The sequence below is a fragment of the Anopheles ziemanni genome, chromosome 2 (genome assembly GCF_943734765.1).
Source record: "Anopheles ziemanni chromosome 2, idAnoZiCoDA_A2_x.2, whole genome shotgun sequence".
Classification (NCBI taxonomy): Eukaryota; Metazoa; Arthropoda; class Insecta; order Diptera; family Culicidae; genus Anopheles; species Anopheles ziemanni.
In genome coordinates, this window is record NC_080705.1 from 79658204 (window position 1) to 79670425 (window position 12222).

The following is a 12222-nucleotide window of genomic DNA, read 5'->3' on the forward strand; positions in this document are numbered from 1 at the left end:
GAAAAACACGAACTTCACTTAAAACCCGTCGACACGGGTTCAGTATTTTGCAATGCTAGATAGTGTTGGCGAACGGAACCGATGGAGGTAGGAGAAAGGTTATGTTTATTTTCCCGTGTAATTATAACTATTGCTCTGTTGATACAAACGCAAACAATATTTCTGAATCATATTGCTTCTCGTCGGTCGTCCCTTTCGGGGATGGTTAGATTATTACATGCGTTTCCGTTCGATCGTTCTAGTAGCGGTAAATTTATTGCAACCGGACAAGCACACCACAGACAGACCAACGGGAGAAGAAAGCGAGGATCGATGAAAACTGCGAAGAAGCGTAATGAGAATGTTTGGTAAAGCTTAATAAAACACAGGGAATTACCAGAGCCCCCTTTCGCCGGCGGAGCGTTGGTGATTTAATGCAAGACGTAGTGTCGTCACACCGGCTGCCATTTGTGTTGATCGAAGCGAAAACTAGAGGATGCGCTTCAGTCAGACAGCGAGCGGCAAGCACGTGCTGCTGCTGCTACAGCTGCTTAAAACAACAACACGAATAATGAAAGAAAGTCCGCACTAAATGGTAGAAAATGGTGCCACCATTAGGAAGAGGTTGCGCGCAATAGATAAGGAAGGATAATGAAACGATGCTTTTGTCGTCCCGGGCGGAAGGAAAGAACTTAACGCTAGCGAAAAATATCCCACCCACAAGCTTTTTTCCCCCTTGCCACCTCTCCTGATGACGACTGACGCGCTAACGGCGTTCAGGTTTGCTTGCGTTCATTTCTAATTGCTCACTGCTTCGCTGCTCGCTGCAGCAGCAACAGCAATAATGGGTGAAGAAAGGAAATAAAGCACACACATACACTCATTGAGTCGTTATTTAGGTCAGAAAACTTCCTAATGAAAGTTATCTCTCCTCGTAGTTTCTCGGCGGTGGGGGACAATCGCTTGTGGGGTTCGGAAGAAACGGTTCAACGGATCACGCCAAAAAATGTGTGTGCACCGGTGGATAATCCATTTATCTGTACAACGAAAAATTAGTGACCGAATTGAGGGGGGTGAAAAGAAAAGAGTCACAGCACCATCCCCTCCAAACCATTAGACGTTCGATTTAATCAATAATCAATTGAGATGTTTCCGCTTTTTTCGGCTGGATGATTGGCGAGATGGAATGTTTATGTTATGCCGGCTTTTTTTCACTGGAGTTAAAAATCTGGATAATTGAGCGACAAAAGTAGATCGCAAACACGCAATACAGCCAACGAGCGCAAATGCCACTCAACTGACACAATTTGTATCGATTTAAGGATAATGGAACCTCCCGCCCTTCTCTAAAAAAGGACTTGCGAATTTTTATTTTTCTCTACTAGGAGCAATCTGTCGGGACAGAAAAAAAAGCGAAAAGCTAAAAGTTATCGTTACACACGGAAAACGACCGAACGAACCAGGAGCAAAGTGCAGCGTCACGTATTGGAGGTGTGTGCCTGTATTTGTACGACATTTTTGAAGTAATTTTTCGAGAAAACAAAAGCATTTTGGGAAAGCATATTCTGGTGGCGGGGGTGGGCCATATTAGAGCATAGTGTAGAGCCAGCTTGGTTTCCGCAAACCCCGTTAATGATGGTAATGATCCAACGCGTACGCGCTCAGACCTGCTGCTGCGGTCTTCTGCGAGGTTAAAATTGGCGTAAATTTCCAATAGAAATATATATACAAATTTATTGTAATAGAAAACCTGTCCAACCCGGTGGTGAAGAAGCAAGCAGAATCGGAGAAAAAAAATTTCGCCAGAAGAGACGCCTCCGGTCGTTGTTGGGGATTCGTCCAGCTCAGTTTCATGTGTGCGTGCCTATGTATGAATGTATGTCCTTCTATATGTATAGCTGTCGCGTGTGGATTATAAACGGCACAGCGCCGTGCGGGGCATACTCCAAAAGGGAGGGCAGAGGGATTGTACCAGAGACCGTCCAAGGAATACGGTTTTTAGCCCCCATCCACATGCACCCCGGGGAGGAAACAACAAGAAACTCCAGAAACCGTGGGTGGTGTGATAAAAACCAGCACACACCCTGCCATCGCACGGGAGAGCATGGCCTTTACCACGCCACTTATTGGATGAGAATTGAACGATTGGACGGGCGCACACACGCGGGTAGGAAGATGTGTGGAAGCTGTTAGTAATAGGATCCGTCGAGTTGGTCTACGACACAAGGAAAAAAAAGGGAACACCTACGCCGATCCACCCGAACCACCTCCTCCCTCCCTGTTAAACAATGTTAATGATAGAAGCAAACAGCACAAGCAAAATTTACCTCATTGAAGCAGGATTACTAAAAAAAAGCAAAGGAAATAACAGCACACCCACACCCAAGCCCCAGAGAGTCGTGGTAAGGATAAAAAAAAACCTTCCATCAAAAAATCCCCACATAAAAGCAAAAGATCGATTACAATGTTGGGCGTTCGTTTTCTTTTGAAACCTTTGGCATCATCTAAACCGGGCTAAAGGCGGCAAACCAACGTGAGAGCGAGAGGGAGAGAGAAAGAGTGGGTTTAAAACATAATAATAATAATAATAATCGTAATACTTATTACAATATTCCCAAGCAAAGAACAACCTCCACCATGCTCCAAAATACACCAATCTATGAAGTAAGTAGTAATAAACAGTAAGCACTTGGCACCAACAACAACTCCCGTGTACCCTAAGTAAGATTAAGAACATCGCTCGTCGTTTAAATAACCGTCGAATGGAACGCACGTGGACCAACACAAAAGCAACGCAAAAAGGGACGAAAAGGAGAGAGAGAAAGTATACAAGGATCCGGCCCTTCCCCACACACGCAATCCAACATTTAGTTGTTACTTTGTGCGCTTGGGTATTGAATTTTCCAGCATTCGTCCAAAAACACGTCCCAAGCTCGATGGTTCCCGAGCGGACGGTTCGAGGTATGATTTAATAATGTTTGGATGGGTATTTTTATAATCGACGGACGACGGGAGGAAAAACTCGACACTCGATACGACGACCCCACGGATTCTTCACAAAAGAAAAGATGAAAACGCACAAAAACGAGTATCTTCTTGTCCTGGGTCGTGTCTTCTCCCAAGATGTATCAGTTTAGTTAATTTTCGAGCGCTGTCGGAAGGACACGTTCCGGTCGGCTAGAAACAGGTCGTTTATTTGCTTCGATCGTAATAAAAACAAAATCCTCTCGCTTGTTTAAGGAGCGAAGAGGAATAATTGCATAATGTGTCCGGAGTTTTTTTACGTTCGTTCACGCGGTTTTCCTTTTTAAAAGCTCCTTCTTCAGTTGCCGGTGTTCCGGTGCTTTTGTCCATCGCGTTTAGCGATCGTGGCGAAAATTTGATATCGGTTAATTATATTTTCGAAAGCATGATCGATTTTTCCTCGTACCGTCTTTTCCGAGCAACCGGTCAGAGGGACAAAACCGAAGGAAAAAGTAATTTTTCCAGCTAAGGCAACCCCGGCCCGAACGACCGGACCCGTTCGTGATCGTCCGTGTGGGCGGGAGAAAATCTATTCAGTATTCTTTTGATTGGCATCCTTATTTCATTAGACCCGGACATCATTCGAGTATCTTTCGGACGTTTTCGTGTATACACGCTAAGTTAGTTTATCGTCTGAATTTCATTCTTGCCTTTACCTTTAATAAAATATAAAAAAACATATAAGGTACGATTGTTCGGCTTATGGCCATTGGGAATCCATCCATCAACCCGGGCTCAGTCTTATCCTGGCAAAAGAAAACGAACATTAACAGTGTGAGAAAAAAGGGAAAACTCAAAAAGAAAGCACACCCAACACAGGCCCTCATGAATGTTCTCTGTCTGTTGAGTTCGCATAATGCATAAATGTATCAGTGTTGGAAACATCCGGAACACGTGCAGGACTTCAACGTGGCGCTCGGGTGCAAACTTCCGGTCCCGCAAACAGGATGCGTTGTTGTTTAGGCAAAAGGCAAGCAAAATGCAAACGAAACCGCCCGCGATTCGTGATGAAAGAGCAGTTTATGAAGAGCGTACAAGAATTGTCCGCATGGGTTTCAAATAAAACGACCCCAGAAACCGGTATGTCAAAATTCGTTACATGTTTTAACTTTGTGTTACGTGTTGCCAATGATTGAAGTACGTCCGAAAAGTTTTGTATACGGTGTGTAAAGATGGATATTTAATTGAACAGGTATTGGAGAGAAGGATTTTCCCCGTTTATTTACAGAAAATAAGGATATCTCTTCCGGTTCTTTTCGAGTGACAAGCTGTCCAACGCCTTCTGTATTTAGTACCTGTAAGTTAAAGCCCCGTACCAAATAAAAGTGAAATGTTTCATTTCGTTGCCATGGTAATATGAGCTCACAAATGTTAGTTCCAACCACAGGAAACGTTAAGTAAAAGCCTACTCAGTAAGGAGTATGCCTTTCGCCGTCAAAAGTTTAAACTTAATCTACCTAATCCCGTTATGCTTTATCTATTTACGTTTCCACCGCTTAGGCGGCCGGATTTAATGGTAGCACAATTGCCTCAACTTTTCCACTTCCGGCGCCGACGAAAATCGGGAGACCCGAGGTTGAAAACTCGTCCGGCATTGATTGGTATCAACGGGTGGTGATGTAATTAATCTCAGGAACTGGTGCCCTCCCCCCGGAGGGAAAGAAAACTCGGTCAAATATTTACGAAACCCCCTCATAATAATCTCTGTTTGCTACACGTTGGCAAGAGTCGGTGAACGCTGAAGAGTGAACAGGCTGAGATACCTTGTTTCATTGTTGCTTTTAGCGTTACGGAATGGGCAGAAGTTTCCCGTCATCATTAGCCTGATAAGATGCGAATGGAAAAGCGAACACTGATACACTAGACGAGTAAACATTTTATCGGGTCAGAATGGCTTCACAAAATCATTAATCAACGGTTTGTTTCTTTTTTAAAATACATCCAACAACGTTGTGTCGATTTTCCATGGAATTAATTAAGTCTTTTCGAAATATAAAACAATCCTGAAAATTGCATTACCCTCCAAGAACCGACCATTGACTCGTTTTTTTTTCGGCCGGACAGTTTTTCCTACTCCCAAGCAAAACTAATACACCCGACGGTGGTAAATATTTATCCATCAAACACACCGGACGCAATCCTCGCAGCGTGCCCAGCCCAGTTCGAATGAAGTGAGGGTTCCGTTTTACTATTTCTTCGTCCCGCCACGTTTTTTATTTGGGCCCCGAGGCGCAAATGGCGCAGGAAAATGGACGAGCCATGTCGGGCTAAGGAACGACGTTGTCCGGCAACAATTACGCCTGAGGGAAGTTGGGAAAGCGGGAAAATGCGAGGAAAAAAGTTGTGTCGCTAGTTTGATGCAAACATGGGCCGGTTAGATGAGAAGGATGTTGTCTAGCGTAACTACTAACACCCGTCCGTTAGCGACTCTTTCGAAAGTCAGCTTAGTCACGTTGTGATCGTGCATCAATCGTTGAGCCTGAAAGTTAGTACTTTAGCTTTGTTTAACATTTTTAAATGCAAGTAAAATAAATTTATTAAGCTCCCCATCATACATAGTACAAATTAATCATCTTTCAAATGATCCAACGAGAAAACCAATGATTTTTCACCTTTAACTATCGTTTTCTGTGTCGTTAGCGTCGCAGGAAAATGGTTCCATAAATATTGACCGTAACGATTTCCACTGACCGCCGGGTCACGCATGAAAACGAATCACTTAAACGCTCGCCCCCCCCCGGAGAACCATCTGAGGCTAAGCACGTTTCGATCCCAGAATGTCTCGTCGTCTGGTATGCCAGGGAATCGAGTGCATCGGATGCACGTGGGCACGTTTTGCTTCGCTTCCCTGTCCGAGCCGAGCCGTGGTGGTCCAATGGCCAATTGAAAGTGTAAATAAGTGGTGATTGAATAACAATCATCTCTTAGTCGCAGTGTCTTGCCCGTGGTCGAGAAATCGTGCCGGAAAATTGATGAGAGAGGGAAAGAGAACGGCCAATATAAATAGATTATGCTCGGAAAAGTGTCCTGTGAAGCGCCTGGACAGGAGAATGGATTTTCTTTTCAATGTGTCTATCCCCTCGGAGGGAAACATTGTACGACTTGGGCGCTTGTTTCGTCCATTCTTTGTTACATTTAAATGTGTGCTGTTTTTTTTTAAAAGAATTTTCCCACTAAAAGTGAACGAAAGCTTTGTTCACTTTCTTTGCATTACGAGTAACGAGCAAATTATGGTTTTTTTACCCTTAGACAATCCTTTCAAGCTACTTTTTAATAAGTTTTCTTTGTGAAGTTTAACGATGGTCCTCGTCGACTCATTTCCCTTTCTCTACTCTTCCTCTCTTTTCCATTAAAGAATAATTTTACATTTTCAATGTGTACGGAAATATATTAAATTTAGATTAGGATTTAAAAATGATGATTTTCCCAACAGTGCTTCGCACAAAAAAAAAGTTGATAGTTGACCTTCATATCAGATCCATTCATATCTAACCATTCCGACCGAACTTCTGAAAAGATAACCAGAACTAAAGTTTCGATGAATAGCATAGAATCAAGACCGGCGAGACCACAAAAATAATGTCCCATGTCAACGCGCGGCCGGCACGAACCACCCATTTTTCATTTGGTCGAAGCTTTGATGAAACTAACATTTCCGCTGACCTTCTCTCGAAAGCGTTCGATGGAGTGGAGTGCGATGATTAATTTCCCGTCACCGGCAGGAACCTCTGGGAGCTGTGACCACCGAAGCACACAGCGGAACTATTTATACCGGTAGGAAAGTTTTTCCCTTGTCGTCGCTCGAGGGGCAAAATGGGTGAAAATGAATTTCAAACACTAATCGAATTGGAACTCGGTTGCCCCCGTGACGACCCATATGACGTTGAAATGATTGCCAGGCTTGATGGGTAACGTTTCTTTACTGAACTTTTATTCTGTCGTGCCATGGTTAATGCGATACTGAACGGAGAATAATAATATTATTTTAGATTATCAAACATATCTTTCTTATGGGTTCAAAATGTGTTCCAGAACGTAGACTTTATTGGTTATGTGCTGCTTAAATAACATTCGTTCCAGTTCTCCACATCGAAACTGAATACGATTTGTTTAGATCGGTGTGGGCAGATTGCGCACGACCGCCTTCAGGACGTCCTCCGTCTTGAAGCACCAGTTGGCGATGTCCTTGCTGACCTTGCACCACTCTTCGCCGTGCTTTGGTTCGGCCGCGTTGCACCGTTCGATCAGTTCCTTCTGCTGCTGCTCGGTACCGTGTTGTAGTTCGAACTTGTAAAAGTTGGCCCAAGCGTCACCAAAATCTGGATCAATTTTTATCTACCACGGGAAGAGGGTGATGGAGAGGAAAAACATATGGTCAGTTAATTGATTAAAGTTTATAGTTTAATGGGTAACGTACCGTCCTGTTGAACCAATCGCGACATTTCTGTAGCTTTCGCTCACTCCAAAACAGCTTTGAAACGGCCAGCAGTACGTGTGGGTCGTGCTCGCACTTTTTGAGGGCATCAACCTATACAGTGGAATAAAAATAATGGCCATTTTTAAACATTTTTTATGCAAAGGAAACTCTCTATCGATTGTTGGCATTAGTCGTCCCAGAGCAAAGCATCGAAACATACCGATTTTGTCTTCCTTTGCGGTCTCGCCTCGAGGAAGATCGACTCCGCCCAAAGTTCACCGGCGTTCGGACAATCTTGTATCGCACGGGCCATCAGCGTATGGGCCATATCCTTCATACCGGCCCGTATCTCGATCCGGATTGCCGCCAGCCAGAGGAAAGGATTTTTCGCATTCTTCAACCGTCCCCGCTCGAGCACGGAACGCGCTTTGGTAAGAAGGTTTCGCTTCTCCTCAAGCGCCGCCAGCAACAGCCAAAGGGGAATAGAATTCGGGCAGCGCTTCAATCCGGCATTGTACGATTCGGCCGCCTTTTCTAGCAGCGCCTTCTGCTCCTCGATCTGCCCCTTCATCATCCACAGTTTGGCAAAGTCGGGGAACACTTTAACCGCGTCGTCGAGGAGCTTCAGTGCCTCCTCCAGATTGTCGAGGGCCCACTCGAGCTTGGCCGATTTCATCATGACACGCGGTGTCGGTGCGGATGCTCGTGCCTTCGCCAGCAGACGGCGGGCGCGTTCGTATTCGGCATTTTCCGACTCCAACTTAACCGCCGCCAACCAGATGTCTTCGGAGTTCGGGTTGGCCTGGAACGCAAGTGAAAGGATGCCACGGGCGGCGGGAACGTCACCGGCCAACCACTTCGACTTGGCTCCCATAAGCCAGAGCACTTCCGACTGCGGACAGTGGGCGACGGCCTTCTGCAGCAACGCCTCGAGGCTCTCGCGTGTACCGTGATTCTTCTCGAAATATGCTGCCCGCAACCAGATGCTCTTCTTTGACGGGAACTCACTCAACGCGTAGCCGTACACGGCACGGGCGCACTCGTACGCACCCTCCTTGGCGCAGTTTTCCGCGTCATCGATCCACGTCTGCTTGCGATCTTCCTCGTCGATGCCGATCGCGATCACGGCCCGTACGATCGCTTGGCAGCACTTGATGGCGCCCGATTTTTCCGCCTCGACCGCCTCCTGAAGCCACTGGTCGCGGTTAATTTCGACCCCGTTTGCGCTCAACGACGAGAGAGCACGATCGATGATCTTCTCCACCATGTGAATGTTCCCGTTCGCTTCCTCCAGCTTGGCGGCGGTCGTCCAAATCTGTCGATCGGTCGGGATCTTCTCGCGGGCCTTATTGAGCACCTTTCGTGCATTTTCGTACGTTTCCAGGCGGGCCAGGGCCAACCAAAGCTCCACGCTGGTGCCACAGCACTCCACGGCACGGGAGAGTAAAATTTTCGCATCCTCCGGGTTCTCCATCTCTACCGCCGCCTTCCACAGGCGCACCGAGTTGGGAATGTGCTCGAGAGCCTTGCGGAACACACGTCTTTTCGCTTTCGGTTCCGTCTCGAGATCGGCCGCCTTGATCCAGATACGTACCGACGTCGGGATGCGTCGGGCCGCCTGAGCGATCACTCCCTTGGCCGTATCGGGTGGCTGAAGTCGGGCCGCCTCGAGCCACAAGTCCTCGCTTTGCGGGTTTTGTTCACAGCCACGCATAATCAGATTGCGTGCCATTTGAAGCTTGCCCGTGACCTCCTCCAAACGGGCCGAAGCGATCCAGGCCGGTGGATGGTACGGATTCGTTTCACGTACACTTTTCAGCAGCATGCGTGCCTTTTTGATGTCGTTAATATCCCCACCGTAGGTAGGGATCATACTCTGCAGGTCGGTCAGGTAGCCCTTCGGATCGACCACGGTTTGGCCGGCGACGGAATCGGACACCTGCGACAGTTTCACGTTCATGAGCGTATTTCGGGCCTGTCCGATCTTGCGCAGATCCAAATCGCCGCTCGGTGTCAACATGCCCGGCGTGGCCACGCCCGGTATCATCGAGGCCAATCCGGAACGTCCATCGATCGCGGACTGTGCCTCACCACCGAGATTACGCGATAACACACTGTCCGGTAGTGGGGTAAACTTTTCGGCCCTCGGATTGCGCTGCTTCTTGTTGCGACTGTCGCCCACCTCCGGCAGGTTGGCCCACTCGTCCTCCGAAACGGCGATCAAGTTTCGCTTCAGGTCAGAAAACTGCTGTTGAATTTTCGGTCGCTCCTGACGATAACGCTCGAGATCTTCCTTGAGCCGTTTCTCGCGATACTCCTTGCGCTTCTCGTCCATGCGCTTGTCGATGCTCTCGTAGATGGCGTCCGCTTCCGCATCATCCTTGTCGTACGGATCTTTCGAGAACAGCGAACCACTGTAGCCGCTGAATTCGTCGTAGTTGGAATCGTTCAAATCTTCATCATCCTCTTCTTCTTCCTCTTTTTTCTTGCGCTTTGCTGCCGGAGGCGCGTGCCGATCATCCCTGGAACGGAAGAAGCCAAACAAAAGGATATTAGCACATGAAGGAGACTTCTTACACCCATCCCGGAATACATACGAAACATCATTGGCATCACGAGCAGGTCCGATATCCGAACGAGTGGTGAACCCAGTTGCACTGTAAAGATATGAAAATAAACAAATTAATTGAAGTTGTTTCACAATCTTATGCGAAGAATCCTAGCCGGTTTCACTTACCCTCGACCAACACCAGCTACGTAGCCTAACGGTGCCGGCACTCCAAGAAAATGTTTCTTGTTCTTGTTGCCCAACGAGGCCGCTGGTATATGCGCCATTCTGTGCTGAAATACAGTGATAATTTGCACTCCAAAATCAATGAAAATGTTTTCACAGCCCAATGTTTGTTTGATGTTTTTTCCGCGTAAACAAAGCTGTACGCATTTGACAGGACGCCCTTCAGGAAACGATGCATTGACAACCAGTTGAAATATGACATCCCAGCCAGCAATATCTGTCAAAAACATAGGCGAGGGCGAGTAGAAGGAAAATCCCCGCCGCAAGCGGACTGTCGATGTTTGAATGTGTGCATGGGACGGCGATGAATTCAGTGCAAGAGGAGCTTTCGATATGGGTATTACACGAGACGCCATATTTGCCCACCTTTGCGTTGTGAATAATTTCAATTTTAAATATGTGATTTAGTGTTCTTTTCGTGATCAGTAGTGTTATATATGTGAAACAGATGAAATAATGATAAAACAGCCGCGTTTGCTGTTTGTGTTTTGGAAGGCAGCTGCCGGTAGCTGTTCTTTGGCGCTGTGCTGTCCCGGATGATTCTCAACCGCTGCAGCCGATAGAGAATGCATCGTCTGTACCACATATCCCAGCATTCTGGCGCTGTGCTGAGCAAGAGGCCTCTCAACAGATGCAGCCAAGAAGTCATACCCCGAATCTTCCCGGCATTCTGACGCTAAGCTGATCCGGACGCAGAGCGGTACAGTCGATGGAAAAGGCATCTCCCGGATTTTACACGGAGACAGGATGGACATCTTAAGTGTAAACGTATTGTTACCGTAACGAATAGTAATATTGTAATTGTAATTGTTGTTATTTGAAATTCAATGTATATTTATTGAAATAAACGAATATGTGGATTGAAATTATGAATTTATTATTGACATAAATTGAATAATAATAAAATAAAAAAATGGCTGCCTCTACTGCTTATGTGTGCGTGAAGCAGGTGTTTACATGTGTGCGTGCACCCATCGGCTTGGATTGACGGTCTTTCGTGCTTCCGTTAGACCCGATTGCGGACCGTCTCCAAAAATTGACAGATATTGCTGGCTGGGATGCTACAAAGAAATATATCACATTGAAATTTTTCATTTGTGTTTTTTTAAATTAAATAAAAGGACGGTTTTGTAATATTGTGCATAATATTCATTTTAGGAAACTTCGACTAATACGCATCGCTAAATTTAAAATCATGTAAGTTACTAACGAACTTAGTAACAAACAAATCATTTAGAAAAACTTATTACATTAAATCTCCTAACATATCCGAAAAGCAAAATATTCCCATTCTTAACGCCTGTGGTTAAATCAAGAAAATAAGATTGATTATTCAATAATTTCGTTCCACACCGCCAACCACGTGTCGGTCACACCGGTAACTGACAGTTAATATTTAATCATCGCTAATAACTTTCCTATCGCAATCCGCAATCGAATGCAGAATATAAGCAATTAAGTGCAATACGGCCAGTAAAAAATGTTAAATTGACTACGGATCCAGGCTCGCCGCACTAACCTCATAAACCAATAATAGCGCGCGTCAAGCAAACCCTTCACCAACGGGCTGCTGCGCGCGCTGTCGTTGATTCCTATTGACCTTGCACTTGCACGATGACTCCGGCTGGTACGGCTTTCCCACTGCAACACATGGAAGACAATGTTGAACCAACCGGAGCACGTGTGAAGTCACGCTTCTTCTCCGAAGCGCCGATTGATTTCGGGGAACCTTCTTTTATTTTGATTGCCTGTACAAAGTAGCCCTTCCCGACGACGACGATGACGATTTCATCTTTGTTTACAGATTTCACGAAGCGGAGCTCAGCAGCCATCGCTCGCGCGAAAATTCGCGAGCGGAAAATTTTTGACGGGAAAACTCACCCCAATACGTTCTCCGATCCTTTCGCGGCGCCGATTCGGGGAAACTCTCCGTCAAACCCGGCGAATCGTTAGTTGAGCTCGTGCCGCACAGCCGTATGTATGTGGGTGTGCGTTGGTGAACTCATTT

General features: G+C 46.2%; 1 protein-coding gene across 1 annotated transcript; it reads right to left on the bottom strand.

Moving 5' to 3' along the window:
• Nucleotides 1-7022: 7022 nt before the first annotated feature.
• On the bottom strand, nt 7023-10286 carry LOC131288834 (pre-mRNA-processing factor 6). The gene is made up of 5 exons (XM_058318015.1): nt 10158-10286; nt 10018-10077; nt 7641-9942; nt 7421-7531; nt 7023-7338 (listed from the first exon to the last, which is right to left on the bottom strand). Exons 1-5 carry the CDS (start codon nt 10253-10255, stop codon nt 7114-7116), a joined length of 2796 nt encoding a protein of 931 aa, XP_058173998.1. The 5' UTR covers nt 10256-10286; the 3' UTR covers nt 7023-7113.
• Nucleotides 10287-12222: the final 1936 nt, after the last annotated feature.

Bases quoted from the DNA above. Each gene is read 5' to 3' on its own strand.
- LOC131288834 (XM_058318015.1), bottom strand. From the start codon at position 10,255: ATGGCGCATATACCAGCGGCCTCGTTGGGCAACAAGAACAAGAAACAT. The intron at 7,532-7,640 runs GTATGTTTCGAT...TCCACTGTATAG, and splicing joins CGCAAAGGAAGACAAAATCG to GTTGATGCCCTCAAAAAGTG. The intron at 7,339-7,420 runs GTACGTTACCCA...TTCCCGTGGTAG, and splicing joins GCGATTGGTTCAACAGGACG to ATAAAAATTGATCCAGATTT.